General features: G+C 38.9%; 1 protein-coding gene across 5 annotated transcripts in view; it reads right to left on the bottom strand.

Moving 5' to 3' along the window:
* Positions 1-16651, bottom strand: part of BNIP2 (BCL2 interacting protein 2) — a 38708-nt gene extending 22057 nt beyond the window's left edge. For 2 of the 5 annotated variants that reach the window (XR_009453319.1, XM_059699643.1), the window contains exons 1-9: positions 16512-16645; positions 12141-12247; positions 10306-10373; positions 9708-9884; positions 7999-8175; positions 4884-4986; positions 3951-4082; positions 2723-2809; positions 2504-2602 (exon numbers count right to left, since the gene is read on the bottom strand). Coding sequence is in view for 4 of the 5 variants with exons in the window: in XM_059699643.1 (XP_059555626.1) it covers positions 2504-2602; positions 2723-2809; positions 3951-4082; positions 4884-4986; positions 7999-8175; positions 9708-9884; positions 10306-10373; positions 12141-12190 (893 nt within the window). In the remaining variant the exon portion in view is untranslated. Of the gene's footprint in view, positions 1-1408; positions 1445-2503; positions 2603-2722; positions 2810-3950; positions 4083-4883; positions 4987-7998; positions 8176-9707; positions 9885-10305; positions 10374-12140; positions 12248-16511 lie in introns of all 5 variants that reach the window. The other 3 variants (XM_059699637.1, XM_059699647.1, XM_059699653.1) reach the window with 3 other exon arrangements.
* Between the last annotated feature and the right edge of the window lie 5811 nt (positions 16652-22462).

The following is a 22462-nucleotide window of genomic DNA, read 5'->3' as shown; positions in this document are numbered from 1 at the left end:
AGCTAACACGAATTTATGAATTTTTTAAGGTTAAACTTTATATAAAAACTAAGAAGTGCCTAAAAGATATACATAATGATTCTATTAAGGTTAAACAAAAGTAAAAAAAAGAGAACATAAAGAAAAAAACACAAAAAAACCAACACGATAAAATAGCAGTGTTAGGTTCCAAACAATACATTTAAATAAAAAGTACAGTTCCACTTTTTTCTGATGCCTAAATCACTTAATAGATAACTAAATACTAAGAACTTGGTAAAAAGGCACAATATAGCAGATTTCATCAATAAAGGCAATTCATTTTGAAATCCATGAAGCAGCTGTTTTCAAAATATTCTACAATTACAGGTTATAATTTTAATTTCAGCCATTTATCTAGCAAATGTACACCAATGCCTAGAAAGGAACGAGAAATTAGCCAGATCTAAATATCACTGCCCATATCTCTGTTCAACTATTTGATAAACTGCAAAGTGTCATATAGAAATGTAAAGCGATTATTCTATCACGTGGTCAACTGAATTTCTGCTTATCATCAGAGACAAAATATGTCCAAAGTTAAGAATGTTCCAGTTACTTACAATTGGTTCTTTAGAATGGTCAAAATGATAATTACATAAATCTCTCACCTTAACTCTTAAGAAAGATTGCATTAAACTGTATTGCTAATTTAATTGTCAATATTTTAAGTCCATTAACAAGTTAGATCCAAATCCTACACTTTTTAAAATTACTATATAAAATGTAGCTGTTTTATACCCTTGCCTTTCATCTTCTATGCCAAGGTATTAATAGATAATAGTTTGTTATGCTCAAAGCAGAAGTATTCAAAATTAAAATTAAGATGGAAAGCAGGGTGTTTAACTATTAAATGGTACATTGATCTTTTAGGTATTTTATCACATGTAGAATCTGACTGGTTAGCAGGCCATTTAAGCATACAAAGAAATCAATGTTGGTTAGCCAAAGAATATGTGCATTTTAAATATAATCATTAACCCCAGAAAAGTAAAATAACTTCTTTAAAAAGTGCACAAATAATTTGAAAGCACAAATTATAGATTAAAAAATATGGTAAAAATGATAAAATATTAAAAATAATTGATTTTTCAAATTGTATTCTTAGTAATTCTTCTGGTTTACCATCAGTATTTATACCCAAAAGAAGGAAGCGCAGGCTGTGGCCTTTAATTACTAATTGGCAATATATATAGTGTTAAAACAGAGTAAATCCAAGCCACAGGCAGCATCAGGAACATTGGATTCACTCTGCATTTGGATTCTGGGGTGTACTTATATTTACAAATGCTATTATCTTTGTCTACAAGCTAACCAACCAGTAAGGAAGTTAGTCTGTGCAATGCAAATGGACTAGTCTAGATGCAACCCAGTCAAGGTGTGCATATACCTTTTTTGTTTCTTTTTTAACTTTTCTTCTTCATACCTTGGTAGGGAAGAGTTATTTGAGTAAATACACATGTTATAAAGATAAACAAAAACTCAAAAAAGGCACTTAAAATCATTTAGGTTTGCAGGCAAAACAAAAAATATTTAATACAGTAATACAGAAAATCACAACTGACTTAAGAAAACTGGCTTTGACACATTCAACAGACTAAAACCTCAGATTAACAGAACAAAGACACTTTTTCTACATTATAGCACCGTGATACTCAAGTATTTTACACTAAAAGCCTCTACCAAGCTCTTTTAAAAAAGTTAGATAGAAGTTAATTTGGTAAACAGAATAAATTCTAGTCACTGGAAAGTATTAAGGCTATGCTGATCTAAATAACATTTTATTTCTCTAGTAATATTATTCAATGTCATGACAAGCTTTTACTCAAATTAGGAGAGCAGCATGAGCGTGCCCAAATTTGGATAATGTTCTTTAGCACTGACCAATCAGGAAATCATCTCTCATACTGTAAGCCAGTCTTTACAAATATAAATGAATCACAACCAGAAATAATACTTCCTATTTCTTCAACTGACAGACTGAAGAAAATGGTGAATTATGGGAAAGGTGCTGGAAAATGGCTTCTTCTTTTGTTTTGTTAATCCTCACCCAAGGGTATTTTTTTCTACTGATTTTTAGAGAGTGGAGGGAGGAAGAGGGAAAGGGGGGGGGGAGGGAGGGAGGGAGGGGGAGAGAGAGAGAGAGAGAGAGAGAAAGAGAGAGAACACGAACAAAGACCCATCAATTGGTTGCCTTTTGCACCCACCCTGACCAAGGATGGGGATCAAACCTGCAACCCAGGTACGTGCCCTTGACTGGGAATCGAACTGAAGACCCTTCAGTGCTCGGGCCAACACTCTTAACTGCTAAGCAACACTGGCTAGGGCTAGCTTGTTCTTTTTTTTATTTTGTTACAAAAAACAAGAGAAGTTACAAAATACTTACAAGCTATGAAATGAGAAAAAATGAGTATTAAAAATATTGATCTCTTGCATATCAAAATATAAAGATCCAATACAATTAAAGAAATAAAACAAAACATACTGTTTTATGCATTCTGGTATGCCAACATACTCCATGGGGACAAGTTCCGCTAGTTCTGCCAAATTAAAGACGTATCTAATTTTTTGGCTGAATTTTGAGCTATGGAAGAAAATAAAAATAATTACCTCAATATTTCTGACCAGCAGCACTGACAAGAAATTCATACAAGGAGTTTGTGTTCCTGCTTTTTAAAAATGTCAATGACATTCAAAAAATTACCTAATAAACGGTCTTGTAACAGCCAGAAGTGTTCTGATAAACCAAGAGGGATGTACGATGATTAGAGATTTTAGGTTTTTCCGTAACCTGGAGTTAAAAAGAAAGAAAGAAAAATTTAACAAGCTCTACAAATTCTAATGCTAGAAGTTAAGCAATCAACAAGTATATGGAAATTGAAACAAAAATTAATTGAAAATCCCTCACCTAAGTGTTCTCATTTAGATGTGATATTCCGTCAAATACAAGATAATGCACTCTTGAATTGTGATGTTCCCTCCTACTGGTATGAAATAAACTTTACTTCTTTTGGCTACATTTATGTATAGCACTTGTCTTCAGGACTGCCACCCAAGGGTAGAGGCTAATACTGAATATAGAAGTAAACTGTTCACATTTTTCAGGACTGGGGAGAAACTGGTACTAATTTCCTCAACACCATGAAAGGCACTGTGCAAGCAAAAAGTTGGGGGTGGAGATCACCACAGTAACCGGCAGCATAAATTAGATCTCATGAGTTCTTACAAAGTCTAAAATTTTTATTAAAAATGAAAGGCATTATTCTACACAATTTAAAATGACCAGATAACTTTTATCACACATATTTTGCAGTTAAATAAAGTGATTGTTGTGAATCTTTTTGAAATGACAAGAACGAGTCCATGTCATGGTTAGGTATGAAGAGAAACCTATTAATGGGTCTGAGTTGATTAAACTAGCTTGAATTAGTTATGGTCAAATCAAACCAATCAGAGGAACAAAGTTCCTTCCATTAGCATGGATGACTAACTAACTTCCAATAGAATACACTTCTAGAGCTCATTCCAAAGAAAGATTACAGCTAAATAAGCACTGTAACATAAAATATGTTAACACTATAAGTTATGCAAAACTCAGAATGTAATAAAATAGAAAATGTACCAAGTTCTCCATCCTTTCCCAATAACGTAAATTACTGGAAAATGTTCAGCGTGGTATAAATAAGGAGGAATAAAGAGCTAGTATATAAATCTGTTTTAAGGAATTAAAGTTATTCTTTATAAAACAGATCAAAACTAATTTCCTTCATAACATTTAAAAATACTGTATTGAGAAAATAGAAACTTTCTATGAAATTAATAAATGTAATTTAGGAAGTATATACATGGTACCTTTAAGTGCCAACAGAAAATAATATATAAGGCCATTATAAAAATTATTCAGACTAGCTGTCAACTTGTATTTATAGTACCTTCTATCAATTTGCTGATAGCATTTCCTGAGCCATCCCAGACTAGGCATTTTCCTTCGTGTCGTTGCACCATTTAAATAAACTATCATGTAGTTTTCTGCTACTAATAGTTCCAAAGTGCCAATAACATACCTGAAAAGCAAATTAAAACTTCAAATAACAGTTCTGTGAACCAAACTAGGTTATCCAAATTATACAGTTCCCTTCCCTCCCCTCAATGATAGAAAAACCAATTAAAATTTTAACAGCATTAGTTGGTATAATGGTTATTTTTTTTAAAGTGATCTTCTGTTTATTTGTAAAATTAATTACATTTATTGGGATACCATTGGTTGAGTTACCTTTTAGAAATACACATTGAAATGTTTATAAATGAAATATGATGTCTGGATTTGCTTCAAAATTATACAGTGGGGGAAGTTTGAATTGTGGGAATGAAGTCTAAATTGACGATTGTGGAATTGGGTGACTGGTACACAAAGATTCAATACACTGCTCTTTACTTTTGTATATGTTTGAAACTTTCCACAATGAAATTTTTAAAAAACTTCACTAATTTGAGAAATAGAATGACTTTGTGGAAATACAATAGAACTGAGTCAGCTTAGTTACATTTGGCTTTTCAGGGCTAAATGTAATTTAGTCATATAATTTTGAAATTAAAAAAAGTCACTTCTTTATCCTCAATGTGTCCTCAACTATAAAATAGAGAGGCTGGAACAGATCATCTGAAATATCCCTTCCAGTTTTAAAATAACAATTTTTTTTCAGTCAAGATGAAAAACAAATAGTTTCATAATGCTAAAGAGTAAGTACTTAAAAACAACCAGACTTGGGATATTTTTAATTTTACCCAGCTAAACTTCACTTCCTTAAATTGGACATCTAATTAACTTGGAATTCTGTCCAAACATTTTGTGAAGATATACATACTTAAAGAGATTGTCCATCAGGTATCTATAGTTAGGTTGACCACTTTCAGGCATAAAACAGACAGCAAACACAACAATGGCATTTAATCCATCCCCATAATATCCTGAAAAGAAACCAAAGATAAAATCACCAGCATGATTTTACTCTGAAGATTTTTCAGAGGACATCTGTATGGTTGCTAGAGTATAAGTGGTTTACCTTCCACAAAATTTTGGATCAAAAAGTTGTATGTGTGTTTTTTTTTTAGATCTTTAAATACCCTCTTGTCAAAAAGACAACAATAACATTTGATGAAGAGGAAAGGGTAGACATAAAAAGCAGAAACCCATTTAAACCAGCATAATCAGAAAGTCAGACTTGTTTTAACAAGTAAACAAATATAACGATATAACCCAGCAGACACGATACAACAATATCTGCAATAAAACATTCTAATGCAACTCAGGTTAGAGTGGGTGCTTTATTTTTTTTTTAAGTCTTTAAAAAATATATATGTTTTTATTGATTTCAGAGAGGGGAAGGGAGAGGGAGACAGAGACAGTGAAGAGATAAACATCGATCAGTTGCCTCCTATAGGCCCCGTACTGGGGATTGAACTTGCAACCTGGGTGTGTTCCCTAATTGGGAATTGAACCAGCAACCTCCTGGTGCATGGGATGACGCTCATCCAACAGAGCCACAGCAACTGAGCTAAACGGATGCTTTTTAAAAAAGTTATGTTCACCCTAGCTGGTTTGAGCGTCAGCCTGTGAACTGAAGGGTCCTGGGTATGATTCCAGTCAAGGGCACGTAGCTCGGGTGCAGGCTCCTCCCCGGCCTGGACCCTGGTCGGGGCTCCTGCAGGAGGCAACTAATTGATGTGTTTCTTTCATATTGATATTTCTCTCTGTCTTTCCCTCTCTCTTCCATGTCTAAAAATCAATGGAAAAATATTCTTTGGTGAGGATTTCAAAAACAAAAACAAACTAAATAAATAAAAAAGAGTTACGTTCAACATTGCCTAATGTTTTGTAGATTTTAGGGCATTAATACCTAAGAAAACAAACATCATCTCTCTAATATAATTCTAGAAAAACAGAGCTAAAATATGTATTTTTGAATTGTAATGTTTAGATATTAAGTATAAGCAATAACAAATATTTTTGCTGTTAACTTTCTTTTCTATTGTTTGCAAACATGCACTAAAAAGATTTGAACATTTCAAATACATTAAAATCTTATCTTTCTTAATCCCTTAGTCACAAAATATAGTGAAAAATCCAGTAAGATACACTTGCCCTAATTATTTTAAGAAAAATAAAGTATTATTTCTGAAAAATATTGTGTTTAAGCCATGAGCTAGGTCTCACAACCTGCTTTGTATGAACTATCTGAATTAATATGTCTGTGGACTTCCTGATCTATATTATCCTGTGGTGGTATTTTGTTTTTCATCTGAGTAAGATTAAATTAGGCAGAATAATGTAACTGCAAATATTCAAGTGAATTGCTCTCAGATGAATGAAGACTATAGAAATAAGCAAGGGGGTGCCTTTGGCAGAGAGTAAATTAAGTGGAAATAATTCTATATAAAACCTATCAGCTTGACCTATGTGGCTCCCTGCCTGCATTAGCCGGATTTCAGGTAACATGACATGCTCTACAGAGTGAGTTGCATTTTGGCTAGCACTAACATTCTAGCACTGTTTGCACAATGCCAAGGTAAACTTCTATATACAGCCAAGACAGACTGACAGAAGTTACAATTGTCTTCATAGCTTTACCTATTTGACTTATAAATTTCTTAGGGGAAGGGACAAAAAGCCTTACATTTTTGTATATCCCACAAATATGCAAGGTAGAACCTACATAAAAATGTGGAATGAACTGGTTTTCCACTTTGTAGTAAAGATGAATGATTTGTTCAGGGTTTTAAGGTAAATTAAGAATCATAGTTTAAAAAGCCAGGTTTTACTTATATCCATAAAAGATGGTATAAGAATGTTCATGGCAGTTTTAATAATGATAGCTCAAATTTGAAACAACTAACATGTCCATCAAAAGAAGACTAGATAAACTACAGATGCAGGCAACTACATGGATGAATCTCAAAAACATTATGCTGAGCAAAAGAAGTAGATCAAAGAGTGTACACCATATGACTCTAGTTACATGAAATTCTATAACAGATACAACTAACTAGGGGGTAGACATTAGAATAGTGGTTACTGGAGAGGTAATCCTTGGGAGGGAGTATGAAAATGTTCTGTATGTCTAGGGGTGTAGGCTATAGGGGTATATATGGTTATATGGGTATTTGTCAAAACTAAATGAACTGTACACTTAAGATTAGAACATTTTTAAGTGGAATAAGTCAGACAGAATAAAAGCAAATATGATATTACTTATATGTGGAATCTAAAAAAAACCCAAACTCAGAAAAAAAGACTAGAATGGTGGTTACTATGGGATGCAGGAAAAGGGGAGATGTGTCAAAGAGTACCAACTTCCAGTTAGAAGATGAATAAGTTCTGAGGATCTAATGTATAGCATGGTGACATAGTTAGTAATTCTGTGTTATGTATTTGAAAGTTGCTAAGATTTCAAAATGTTCTTACCACAAAAAAGAAATAGTAATTATGTAATCTGATGAGGTGTTAGCTAAGGGTATGGTGGTAATCACTTTACAATATACAAGTGTATCATATCAACATGCTATACATCTTAAACTTATAATACAATGTTATATGTCCATTATATCTCAATGAAGCTGGAAAAAAAAGAAATTTGCAAATGCTACAAAAACGGTTTAGAACATTTCACTGCATATATAAATTATAAATGGATACAAAAGGGGAGAAAGTCTCAGTTTTGGGGATGGTGTCAAGGGATAGGGTGGGAGGGAGAATTGTCGTTGCACATTCTTAGAACTTTTGAACTTACTATAGTGCATGTATTAATGATTTTTAAATGCTGGTTTTAGTCTTTTGGTTCAAACCTGTTATGTTACTAAAATGGCATGATAAATATTTATTATTTTTTCAAAATTACGTACTATCTCAAGGGAGAGTTTCTTTAAGCAATTAGGTTTCTGATGTTGCAGTAAAAAATCTAAACAATCTTAGGTAACTCTTACCCCCATGACTGATAACTTTTTTATAGGGTTCAATGGCCTTCATATCAACTCTGTGGTCCTGTTCTCCAATTCTGAACATACGCCAGCGTCGTCCATCTTCTTTTTCTTCCTCTGCTGTGTATTCGGTAATTGAGCCTTTCCTAATAACTTCAGTAGTTTTGGGTTTTGGAAGATCATCTGTCAAAATAAAAGGTTTTTGAATCCCAAATTGTTACTTATACCACAAAATAAAATTACATGTTAACCACTTTGCTATCCAATTAGAATGTTTGGAGACTTTTTCATTATACTTTTTGTGGAATATTAAATATTTCTTTCATAATAGAAGGAAAGGCTTGCTCTTCAGATGAAGTCATTTTATGCTTTTGGAAATCCAGGTTCTTTAACTTTTTTTGTATTGCCTAATTCAGAAAGCACCAAATTACAGTACGAGGTATATCTGTAAGTTCAGAAAAGATAATTCATACAGCCATCAAAATCTTAGTACACTGGTCCTACAATGCCTTTCCAGATTCTGTTTATAACAAGACTGTCCTTGACAGTTATCAACACTATAGGTTACTTAATTATCTGGGAGCCAATCATTTTTTGTTGTTATTGAGCACATAAATTATTCCCCAAACATTATGGTATCAGTAGAAAGTGGTTAACCAGTCAATGATTACTGCTCATTTGATCAGTTTTTTAAAGCAGAAATTTATTGATAATATTCTTAAGTATACATGCAAAAGTATATTTTAAATTGACATTAGCCAAAGCATAAGCACCAATGATTAGGTGTAATTTGTATTTCAAGATCGTATTTTAGATGATTTTTAATGCTGTAATGATTTTCAAAATTTTAGTATCATAATCCTTACCAAAAGATGGGGGGAGGGGAAACCTACTGTATGTTAGTTGTTTGTTTCCAAGATAAAGCAGTTAACGGAAAATATCCTTCCAGGAAATGACTAGAGATGCATTAAAGAAAGAAGAAACAAAACACATAGGCAGAAAACTATTTCAGTATCTTTATAAAATATTGCTTCTTACTGGACTGTTTATTGAACCAATAAACAGGGAAGAAAAATGGAACAAAAGGTACAGCACATCAAGGATCTTACACTTCACTGTAGATAATATACTTAGTGCTAAATACTGCTTTGAAGTAAAAATAATTTTAAAGATGGTATATACATATAAATTATCAACAATACAAAGACACTGTAGCCAACAAGTATCTAATTAAAGAAAGCACGCGAAGCAAAACACATGCAAATTCCTTTGGATTTCAAATAACAAATGATGACAAATATAAAACTGAGGCTAGAGTATACATTAATTCAAGCTGGTTGTTTACAAAGTGCAGCAATATCAGCAAACCTATTTTTATTTTTTTAAATCATCCTCAAAAAACTCCCTTTAGGACTCTCTCTCTGCAAACCCTTAACTGCTTTTAGCACATCTCCTAAATTATATGTCTCTTCAAAGCTTTTTTTTAGTGGATCAACTGAACGTAAGACTATGCCATAATCATCAAGCAATATTTTGGGAGCGACCATGAAAAAAATGTAACTTCACAGCAATTGAGAAAAAAAAATCATTAATTTTAACGTCAAGTTTTAAGTTTTTTCCAATTATCCTATGAGAATGCCATTACAAAAAACACGCATGTATGTAAAGACAAACATTCATTAATAAAAGTTAGATCAAAACAATGAAACATTTACCTTCCCACTCAAATTCATTACTGTTCTCTGATGGTGTATCTAAGCCATCTAAGTCAATCTCCCCACTTTCATCCAAATCATCTGACAACACCGAGCCATCACTAGGATCCAGGGTCAGGCTAATGTCTGGAGCCATTAGTTTCTTTCTTACTTTATTTCCATTAACTTCTAGTGAGCCTGGAATGGGTAAACGAAGTGAAAGATGTATTAGAAGGAATGTTTAAATGTCCACCACTTCATCCTTAGGAAAAATAAAATTAAACACAATCTCAAAGCACTAATTTACAACTTTGGATTTTGATCACGACTGCTTCTACATCGTGGCAAGATGGTGTATCCCAGCAAAGAGACATCTTTTTAAATAGAGGCAGATCTCATAGTCACCTCTACTACTAAAAATGATCTACTCTCATCCCTTTAGTGTAGAAATTTCCAGAAACCTCTAAAGTATTCCAAAAATTCTTTCCTCAACATTCAACTTATCTTTTGCTCTCTATGATGAAACAAACACTAAGTTTATTTTTTCCTTGACAAAGACATGTGTTCAAAAATAGCACAGTCTATCACTTTACTGAAACCAAAAGTGTCAAGTTCTTACCAGGCTGGTTCTCTGGTTCAGTTACAGCTAATATATCTGCTTCAATACTATCATCTTCTGGTAATGGTCTAGAAGACAAAGACATACTTTTAAGTAAGAAATTAAAAAAAAATTTTTTTTTCAAGTCTCAAGTTCTATTAAAAATAGCTTATAGCCCTAGTTGGTGTGGCTCATTGGATAGAGCATTGCCCCTCGGACTGAAGGTTCCTGGGTTTGATTCCGGTCAAGGGCATACCTGGGTTGCAGGTTCCATCCCCAGCCCTGGTGGGGGCTCTTGTGGAAGGCAACTAATTGATGTGTCTCTCTCACTTGATGTTTCTCTCTCACTGTCTCTTCCCCTCTCTCTAAAAATCAATGGAAAAATATCTTTAGGTGCTGGGGTCCAACCCCAGCGGGTCCAGGGGTTCCCAAAGGCGTAGACGGAGTCGGCGAAGAAGAAAGGACACGGAGACAGTGTTCAGTTGATCAGCAGCCTAGCCAGGATCTCTAGCCCGGATCTCCAGCCAAGTTCTGGTCTCGATCTCCAGAGAGGTTCTGCTTCAGATCTCCAGCCAGGTTCAGTCACCAGGTTCTAGTCAGGTTCTCTTGCCATGTTCTATAGTCAGGTTCAGTCCAGGATCTATTGCCATGTTCTCTCCAGCGAAGTTCTTCTGTCTCCAGGCTCCGTGTAGGTTCTGTCTTCTGAATTCTGTCTCCTGAGTTCTGTGTCTTGCTGTCTAGTTACATCTGTATTTATACCAGTTGATTCAATCCTATCAATCTCTATTACAAAGGTTAGGGCGTTTCTTATCTCCATTCCAGGGAGTAAAGATTATGTAGCTTAAGCATGATTGTTCGTAGTTAAAGTGATTAATTACCCGCCTGGCACTTAGTTGAGGGGTTTTATTCCCTCCCTAACTTCAGGGGAAAATCCCTACCCGGGGATTTAACCTTTCTCGGAGAGGTGACCTTGGTTAAAACACAGCGCCAAGAAGGTGAGCAAACATATTAAGAACCGTATGCCATATATGCCAGGTCCCTTGAAACAGCAAGGATGGACCGGCTCCCGGCATTTAGGTGAAGATAAAAAAAAAAGCTTATAAAAACAATTATGTAGAAAATTGACTTTACAAAACACTTTTAAAGAAAATATTTTCAGATTGTCAGAGTTGACTGACATATTTATATCAGTAACACAAAAGTAAACACAAATTCCTTATGTAACTGCCCTTAAATACAACTATAAAACAAATATAAAAATTATAAACCTACAAAACAAATATAATTCAAATGCATAAATTTAATGTGATACATGATACAATGTATGATGAAGCTAAATCATTGCTCACAATGGGACTATGGTAACTGCTTTGAGTATTAGCATTTCCATATTACTATTATCATCAGGTACTAACTATGCAATGACTCAGTACTCTCACCAATCCCTTGCAACTGCTACGGAACCTTACTACGCACTGGATGGTTTTCTAACCATGATGGTATGGAGACATCATTTAAATATAAGATCTGCAAACCATCATGCTGTATGTCTTTAAAATTTAGAGTGATGTGTGTCAATTATTTCTCAATAAAATTGGAAATAAAAAGGTTTGCCTTTGTTCTTTTTCTATCAATTCTAATCAACTCTATTGGTGCCAATACAATTGTAAATACAAATGCAAATCTGTCAAGGTAGCCGGCCACAAGATCTGGGAAAGCCGGCTTATTTAATACATTTTTTAAAAAGATTAAAAGCAGAACACTAAACCCAATAGTCATTTAATATAGGTGACATCAGAATAAAAAAAGTTTGAAGTTTTGTTCTAATTTTTTTTTCATTTATGAGCACTGCTTACATTGGAAAATCTTCATCTTGCCATTCTTCCTTAAGTTCTACACCTTCCATCCTCAACTTGGACTCAATGTCAACTACAAACTCCTGATAATCCAAAGAGCCAATGTCCTGTGAAAAGAGAAAAATTTTAACAACTTATTTGTCATTTTACTTTTTATTGGCTGAAAAGGTACAATAATCTTATATTTTAGCTCACACCCCTAGCTTTAGCTCAATGGTCTCATCATAAAATCAATTTACTGGGTTGCAACTACCATTTAAAAAGAAATTTGAGTAGAAAATAATGAGTGAAAGATATATTCACTCTTAAACATTTCGTCACAAACTTTAGGCAGAAAAGTACACTAGGTAGATAAAAACAGTTGAAACAATTGAGAGACTACTGTTCTTGGAAGAACTTTATCAGCAGCTCTAATAACAGGAAACAAACAAGAAAGGAGCAATACAAGCACAATCACTGAAGGATATTGCTGACTTAGAAGTTAACTGGCTGCTTCCCATTTTTGTAAATTAGAACGAGGGGAAAAGGAATGAGGAAATAATAATTTAAGAGACTACTTGTTAAAATAACCCAATGTAGCCCTAGCTGGTTTGGCTCAGTGGATAGAGCGCTGGACTGTAGACTGAAGGGTCCTGCGTTCAATTCTAGTCAAGGGCACATGCCCAGGTTGCAGGCTCATCCCCAGTAGGGGGCATGCAGGAGACAGCTGATCACTGATTCTCTGTCATAATTGATGTTTCTTTCTCTCTCTCTCTCTCCCTCTCCCTTCCTCTTTGAAATCAATAAAAATATATTTAAAAAATAAAAGTAAAATAACCCAATGCAACAGGAATAACCTGATTTCTCAACCGACTTATGATAGTTGTAGCATTTCATTACTTTTGCCAGCTATGAGTGAAGGTCATACAGATAAATTAAAAACAGTCGTTCATGCCCTGGCCAGTTTGGCTCAGTGGATGGAGCGTCGGCCTGCGGACTGAGGGGTCCCAGGTTTGATTCCGGTCAAGGGCATGTACCTTGGTTGTGGGCACATCCCCAGTGGGGGGTGTGCAGGAGGCAGGTGATCGATGTTTCTCTCTCATCGATGTTTCTAACTCTCTGTCCCTCTCCCTTTCTCTCTGTAAAAAAATCAATAAAATATAAAAACAAAAACAAAAACAAAAAACAGTCGTTCACTTTAGTGAGATTAAAAATCAAGGAAATAATGGATATCCTCCTTTATCACCAAGAAGGGGATTTCCCCAGTGCAGCTTAGCAGTATAAGCAAAAGTTAAATATTAAGATCATATTTAGAACTGTCTGAATTATAATTTTACATGGTAACTTTACTATTATGTAGCTTAACACTGCTGCTGGAATAGGTACTAGTAACCACATCTATGCTGAAATCAATTACAGTTGGCAGAAGGAAATGCCCAGGCAAGCTTTTCACTTCCTCATTTAAGTGAAAGGGATTCATTCTAAATATTTATGTTCATTTTTCCTATGAGTTTGGCAACACTGTTAGCATTACAGGAAAATAATTTAGGACATCCTATGTGTTTATGAAGATCACCAAGCACTCCTGGAAAAATCCTATATGCTTTCTTGTCATTGCTTCCTTGAAAGCAAGGTCATGTAGGTTTTTTAGAATGAAATGACCCAATGTCACCTCATACCTGTAAGAGCGACTAGTACAAAAAAGACAAGAAATAAGCGCTGGGGAGGATGTAGAGGAAAAAGAATCCTTGTACACTGTTGGTGAGAATGTAAATTGGTGCAACTACCTGGATAACAGTATAAAGGCTCCTTAAAAAAATAAAAGTAGAACCACCATATGAGTCGGCAATTCCACTCTGGGTATTTATTCAAAGGAAATAAAATCTATTTCAAAAAGATATATGCACTTCCATATTTACTGCAGCATTATTTACAATATCCAAATATGGATACCACTTAAGTGCTCATTAATGGATGAATGGATAAAATGTGGTATGTGTATATGTGTACGTACACATGTACACACACACACACACACACACACACACAGGAATCTTATTGAGCACATAAAGGAAGATATTGCCATTTGCAACAAAATGGATGGATCTCGAGGGCACTATGCTAAGTGAAGGACAAATACTGTATGACTTCACCTACATGTGGAAATCTAAACAGCAACACAAAAACAAAAAATTAAAACTGAGCTCATAGATACACAGAACAGATTGATGGGCAAAATGAGTGAAGGGGGCCAAAAAGCACAAATTTCTAGTTATAAAGTAAATTCTGGGGATGTAATGTACAGCATGGCGACTACAATTAATAATAATGTATTATATATTTGAAAGTTGCTACAAGAGTAGATCTTAAAAGTTCTCAGCACAAGAAAAAAATTTTTGTAACTGTGTGGTGATGGATATTAACTAGACTTAATTGTGGTGAACATGTCACAATATATACAAATATCAAATCATGTACACCTGAAACTAACATGTTCTATGTCAATTATAGGTCCATTAAAACAAAGAATGAAATGAGAAACTCTATCAGAAATGTTAACACAAAATTTAAGAAAAATTATAATGGTGATGACTTTTCTTAAAATTGTGAAAATAAAGCAAAGAATAATTATCCCACCTATAAAAGACACATGCTGAGACCTTTTAAAGGATTAAAGTCTAATAACTGATCTCTAACACTTTCTTGTAGTTACAAATATTATAATTTTGGGATATTACTATCATCATATTATGCTAGTATTCTGCTTTACAGAAGGTAAGCTTAACAAGACGTCTTTCAATCCACGGCCAGCCAGGGTTAATTTCTCAGATCTGGCTAAATATACCACTTCCTTTCTTCCATGCCTTCCTTCCTCCCTGCTCCTTCTACCAGCATTACTCCTGACGGAATGAACAGAACTGCTTTCCCAAAGAGGGCTTTTCACATTTACCAACCACCTGCACATTATGTGCCAACCAACAAGTCTGTGAGGTATAAAAAGCACTGGTGTTATTATCCTCGATTTATCACATAGATGAGGCAAGTGACACTACACCCTGGTCCCCAGGCCTAGACTGTTTCTAACACAGCAGTGTCTCCAGTTCACTGGCAACTTTACACAGAATAAGCCTGTAATGCCAGATTTGGTGACACTTAGCTTCAAAGGTCTTGTAATGCCTAAGGACGCCAACAATACTGACACGTTTGCAGACGCGGACCTGTAATACTTCCTGTCTAAGCCCAACAATAGCAGGCTGCAACAGAGAAGATTATGAAGACTAACAGAGCTCAGAGAAAATGTAAAATGACAAGAAATAGGAGAAGGAGTGTAAGATCATCAAGAAAATAGCCTGCAGGGTAATAACTAACTTCAGGTACAATTTTGAGGAATCTTATCATTTACAAATTGCGAATTACAAACGATCAGAGAAAGAATACATTTAATTTAAAAAGTTAAGAAGTTAAGCATTAGGAGAAATAGAGCTCTTCATTAAAAAAAAAAAAAAAAGGTGAGGATGAAAAATGCAATCACACACTTCCACTAGGTGGAAGGCGCTGCGACCACCTCCAGGGGCGGGCAGCATCTGGCCGGGGAAATCATCTGGCCTGGCCCTGCCAAGGCATTCGGGGTGCGTTAATTAAATGGACGACCCAAGACAGCGGGCTAATTTTTAAGCTGATAATTTTGTGTGGCCCTCGAATGATGTTAGAAATATCCAAACGGCTCTTGGCAGAAAAAAAGAGCTCCCGGAACAGACCAAGGAAATTTCAAAGCAACGCAGCAGAACCAAATAAATTTTTCATTTCACGTGAGTTGACCTAGATCCCCAGTGGCAGCAAATGCACCCAGGACACCGAAACCATTTTCCGCCAGATACTTAGGCAAAAGATAGCGTCCGAATGCACGCAGAAACCCGGCTTTTCACGCGGGAAGGTCTATTGACGCCCTGATGGCAGATGCCGCTTCCGTGTTGACTCTGCGAAGGTAGGGGGCACATCAGAAGCCCAGGCTTCTTTGTTCTGCACCGGGACGGAGGCTGGTCACAAACAGGGGACCGACGTGGCCCAGTCACCGCACCCAGACCGGGGTGTGTGCGGGGGTGGAGGGTCGGGAAGGGGGTAGGTTGCAGCCGGTGTACAACCCCAGGAACGGAAAAGGGGGTGGAGGTGCAAGGATGGCAAAGCAAACAGGAGCCGAGCCAAGGGCGGGGGCCGACGCTGGGCGGGATCCGGGAAGCGCCACCGGGCAGGTTCTAGGGCGCCCCCCACCAAGGGTAACCCTCCGCGCTGCCTCTCGCTGGCCCTCCGGGGGCACGCGACCCTCGGACGCTCGCCCCTACGCTGGTTCCCAGCCCGGACCCGGCATGCCCAGCCCTCCCGGGCCGCACTCACCCCGGAGGAAGCCTTGGCCCCCTCGTCTTCTTCGCCCCTCCAGGCCGGCGACGTGGGGCTGACGGCCAGGTCGCAGAAGGTAGCGCCGAGCGGAGCCCGCTCCCCTCGGACCGCCGTGGAGACTCGAGCCCAGGACCCCGGCCACAGATGCAGCTGTAGCGGTAGCGGCGTCGCTGACCCGGATGCAGAGGGCAGCCCCGGCGGAAGTGACTACCTGCGGACCTTCTTGCAGGCGCCGCACCCGGTGGAGGCGCAGGCGCGGGCGGGGGCGCAGGCCGGGGCGCAGGCGCAAGCGCGGCATCCTCTTGAAATCCCTGAGTCCCTCCCCTACCCGCTCAGCCCGCGGAGAGTTACCTTGCGCATGCGCCGCGCGGCCGCCCTTCCTTACTGCCCGGCTGGCGGGGCGCCTTGTTTGGGGCCCTTCCAAGGCTGTAGGCGCAACCCTGACCTGCGCTGGGACGCAGCCTAGCGTCCCAAATAGCCATTTTTATATTCTTTATGTTGGCATTATGGATCGCTACAGTAACTGTATATTATAAGATGGACAAAATGAAGGGAGGAAAGGTATCCGAGGCCTCATTTTGGGGAACGAGCCCTCAGAAGAATCCAGAGTTTGGTAAAACTCGAGGGTGAACAGCCTTAAAACAGTGAATTCCCAAACTGTAATGTGGGAAGTGATCAGTTTATTATTATTTTTTAAAATTTCCAATTAGTTGTGAACCATGCTTTGGTAAGATAAGAATATGATAACCATTTTATCATTAGAGCCGGTACCCATCAATTACCTGCTTAATTTCCATAAAGGTTTCTAAACGCTTACTCTCAATTTCTGTGCTATTCTTGCTGCAGACCAAGTAACAAACAGTTCTCTAAAGGGACCAGATCTGTGGATCATACTTTGAGTAGCAGCCCTGCCCTACAACTTCAAGGAAATAGGGGTTAGTTTGGAGAACATCATAATCCTGCACAGAAATCTCACTAAATCCCTACAAAGGCCCAGCAGTCTATTATTTGGGCAAAGCATTAGGGAATGGTGGGGCATAGAGTAACTGAAAAGTTCAAAAATCTAAATAAATCATTGATCCAAAATGCAGCAATTGGGTTTGCACTGCTTTAACATTTGCTCACTGTTGGTAGGTGGTTAAACTCTCTGTGTCTCATGGATAAAATGGGGCAGGGAGGGGCTAATAACTACTTAATAGGGTTTTTGTGAGATAAAGTCATACACACACACACACACACACACACACACACATACACAGGGGTGAACAAAAGTAGGTTTACAGTTCGTATGGCAATACAATAATTAATAATGCAAGAATAAACTGTCTTGCATACTCACAACTGTAAACTTACTTTAGCGACTCTGTATATGAGAACAGTACATGGCATATGGTAATCATATATGTGCTAGGTATTATTATCGTCCTTCTAGAGATTTTGTTAAATAGCTGGCAGAGAAAACAAAACTGATCAAATGATGAACAATTTTAACTAAACTTCTTGGGCCATGCTCCTGTAACTTCATCTGCATTTACAGACTTTTCATGGTTCCAGATTTTGCTTATTTCAATCCTGCACTGAGTAGTGTTCTCCACAGGGTGGCAGGAAATAATTTGAAATCATATACAATGATTTCATAATCTGTAGTTTATTTTTCATTTCAGTAACTTTATTGTTTAATAAGCTTAATCAGTGTTTGCTTTAGTTTTGAATAAGGCCTTCTAATCTTTGTCTTCTTATCCCCATCTCATGAATTATCTACACTTATAGTTGAAACGTTAGAAGCTTACAGATACTAGGTGTACCAGTTAATAATGTGGATTTTTTTCAATAGATGGAGTTACATATATGTTGATATATATGCGATTTGATATGTATGCTATTTTGTTGTATTGCTCCTTCAGATTACCACTTGTTCTGAAAGATGACACACATACTTTCTGAGAAGCACTTCAAAACATACTAAGAAGTGGAAAATTGGGTCTCTGAATGGTTTGCCTCAAAACAAGAAAAATTCTATTGGGATGGTATCCACAAATTACCTGAAGATGGGGGGGATGTGTAGCTAGCGATGGACATTACTTTGAATGAAGCACTTCTGATGTTTCTCTTGAAAATATTGTGTTTTCTTTGATTACAAAGTTAATAATGTGTATTAATTATTAACCGGTTAGTAATGCAGATTAATTATTGACTGGTTAATGATTTGGATTAGCTCTGGCTGGTGTGGCTCAGTGGATAGAGTGTCGGCCTGCAGACTGAAGGGTCCCAGGTTTGACTCCGGTCAAGGGCACATGCCTGGGTTGCAGGCTGATCCCCAGTAGGGGGCGTGCAGGAGGCAGCGATCAATAATTTTCATCATTGATGTTTCAATCTCTCTCCTTCCTTCCTCTCTAAAATCAATAAAAATATATGAAAAAAATAATGCAGATTAACTGTTAACTGGTTAATAATGCAGATTAATTATTAACCAACTAGAGGCCCGGTGCACAAAAATTTGTGCACTGGGGGGGGGTGTCTCTCAGCCCGGCCTGTGCCCTCTCGCAGTCTGGGACCCCTCGGGAGATAATGACCTGCTGGCTTAGGCCTGCTCCCGGGTGGCAGAGGGCAGACCCAATCCCTAGGTGCAGCCCCTGGTCAGGCTCAGAGCAGGGCTGATTGGGGAGTTGGGGCGCCGCCCCCTGTCATGCACAGAGCAGGGCGGATCGGGAGGTTGCGATGCCACCCTCAGTCACGCTCAGGGTAGGGCCGATTGGGGGGTTGGGGCACCACCCCCTGTCACACTCAAGGCAGGGTCGATAGGGAGGTTGCAGCGCCACTCCCTGTCACGCACAGAGCAGGGCCAATCAGGGGGTTGGGGCGCTGCCCCCTATCAGTCACAGAGCAGGGCCCATCAGGGGGTTGAGGAGCTCCCACCTGTCAGGAACAGAGCAGGGCCAATAGAGAGGTTGTGGCCACGCCCCCTGTCACACACAGAGCTGCAGGGCGATCAGGGGTTTGGTCGCTGCCCCCTGTCACTCTGATCCCGGTGCTGGGAGGTCTCCTTGCTCCGCTGATCCCGGGGCCAGGACCCCTCTCGGCTCCGCTGATCCCGGGGTCCTGAGGCCTCGTGGCTCCGCTGATCCCAGGGGCCGGGAGGCCTCTCGGCTCTGCTGATCCCGGGCCGGGAGGCCTCTCAGCTCCGCTGATAACCAGGGCTGGGAGGCCTCTTGGGTCCGCTGGTCACGGGGCCAGAAGGCCTCTCGGCTCCACTGATCCCGGGGTCCTGAGGCCTCGCGGCTCCGCTGATCCTGGGGCCGGGATGCCTCTCGGCTCCGCTGATCCCGGGGTCCTGAGGCCTCGAGGCTCTGTTGATCCTGGCCGGGAGGCCTCTGGGCTCCTCTGATCCCAGGCCAGGAGGCCTGTCTGCTCCACTGTTCCCAGGGCCCTGAGGCCTCTCTTCCCTGCCGCTTCAGGGCTGTTTGGCTTCGCTCTGCTTGGAGCCTGAGTATGCAAATTAACCGCCATCTTTTAGCTTCTATAATTGAAACATTGTGTCTTTTGGAGTTGTTGCTTCAGGAGCTCAGAGCCCCTGCAGCTGCCGATGGGGAACCTTGGCTTCCTCATCGCTGGGGCAACCAAGCCTCCTGTTCTCAGCTGCCTGGCTGCCTGCCACCATCTTGGCTGACAGTTAATTTGCATATCGCCCTGATTAGCTAATGGGAAGGGTAGCGGTCGTACACCAATTCCCATGTTTCTCTTTTATTAGTGTAGATTAATGGGGATTAATTTTTGACCAGTTAATAATGCGGATTAACTATTAACCAGTTAAAATGCGTATTAACTATTGACCTGTTAAAAATGCAGATTAACGCAGGGGGGGGGGCGGGGGGGGAGAAAACCAAGATGGCGACATAGGTAAACACTGGAGTTAGCTGCCTCAAACAACCACTTCACAAATACAACTAAAAGACGGAACGGACATCGCCCAGAACCACAGGAAGACTGGCTAAGGGGAAATTCTTCAACTAGAAGGAAAGAGAACAGCATACGAGACTCAGAGGAGGCGCAGTGCAGAAAATACAAAGGTGCGGAGGTGCGTGCGGAGTGGGCTGGTAGCTGAGGGCGTGGTTGTCGTTTTCAATCGGGAGGGAGTCTCAGATTCTGAGCTCCAGTTCTGGGCGAGTCTCTAGGGACCCAGACTCTAACGGGAGAAGCGGGACTGTCTGGCATCGGTTGGAACTCGAAGGCAGCTTTCTCTCCGAGGTTTGCAGCGGTTGCTGGGACTCTGAGAGGCAGAGCCTCTGGGGACGGGACTGAGAGCAGCCATAACTGCTCCCTCCACCCGCTCTGTTGATCCTATGCGACCCGCCCTGCCCAAGCCCTGTGCAGAGCCATTTGCCAGATAGCCTCAGGCAAAGGCTAGATTAGTACCTCCCTAGAGGACAGAAGTTTTCCCACTGCAGACACAGCTGATTCTCACAGCCAGTTGGCCTGGAGGTCAAATCCCCCCCAGTCTTACCTACAACAATCAAGGCTTAACTACAACAAGACTGTGCACAAAGACCACTAGGGGGTGCACCAAGAAAGCATAAAAAATGCGGAGACAAAGAAATAGGACAAAACTGTCAATGGAGGATATTGAGTTCAGAGCCACACTTTTAAGGTCTCTCAAGAACTGTCTAGAAGCCGCTGATAAAGTTATTGAGATCCTCAAGAAATCTAATGAGACCCTCGATGTTGTGATAAAGAACCAACTAGAAATTAAGCATACATGGACTGAAATAACGAATATTATACAGACTCTCAACAGCAGACCAGAGGAGCGCAAGAATCAAGGCAAAGATTTGAAATTCGAAGAAGCAAAAAACACCCAACCAGAAAAGCAAAATGAAAAAAGAATCCGAAAATACGAAGATAGTGTAAGGAGCCTCTGGGACAGCTTCAAGCGTACCAACATCCAAATTATAGGGGTGCCAGAAGAAGAGAGAGACCAAGATATTGAAAACCTATTTGAAGAAATAATGACAGAAAACTTCCCCTACCTCGTGAAAGAAATAGACTTACAAGTCTAGGAAGCGCAGAGAACCCCAAACAAAAGGAATCCAAAGAGGACCACACCAAGACACATCATAATTAAAATGCCAAGAGCAAAAGACAAAGAGAAAAATCTTAAAAGCAGCAAGAGAAAGAAAGTCAGTTACCTATAAGGGAATACCCATACGACTATCAGCTGATTTCTCAACAGAAACTTTGCAGGCCAGAAGGGAGTGGCAAGAAATATTCAAAGTGATGAATGCCAAGAACTTACAACCAAGATGACTTTATCCAGCAAAGCTATCATTCAGAATTGAAGGTCAGATAAAGAGCTTCACAGATAAGGAAAAGCTAAAGGGGTTCACCACCACCAAACCATTATTATATGAAATGCTGAAAGGTATCCTTTAAGAAGAGGAAGAAGAAGAAAAAGGTAAAGTTACTAATTATGAACAACAAATATGCATCTATCAACAAGTGTATCTAAGAATCAAGTGAATAAATAAGCTGATGAACAGAATGAACTGGTGATTATAATAGAATCAGGGACATAGAAAGGGAATGGACTCACTATTCTTGGTGGGGAAAGGGGTGTGGGAGATGCGGGAAGAGACTGGACAAAAATTGTGCACCTAGGGATGAGGACAGTGGGCGGGGTAAGGGCAGAGGGTGGGGTGGGAACTGGGTGGAGGGGAGCTATGGGGGGGAAAAAAGAGGGACAAATGTAATAATCTGAACAATAAAGATTTACTAAAAAATGTGGATTAATTATTAACTGGTTAATAAATAGTGTGGATTAACTATTAACCAGTTAATAATGCAGATGAATTAACCATTAATCGGTTAATAATGCAGATTAATTATTAACTGGTTAATAATACAGATTTTGTAATCCAAAGGAAACACAAAAATTTCAAGAGAAACATCAAAAG

The sequence above is a fragment of the Myotis daubentonii genome, chromosome 1, assembly GCF_963259705.1.
Source record: "Myotis daubentonii chromosome 1, mMyoDau2.1, whole genome shotgun sequence".
In the NCBI taxonomy this organism is placed as follows: Eukaryota; Metazoa; Chordata; class Mammalia; order Chiroptera; family Vespertilionidae; genus Myotis; species Myotis daubentonii.
Note: the sequence above shows the minus strand (reverse complement) of the source record. Positions and strands in the feature narration are given on the sequence as shown.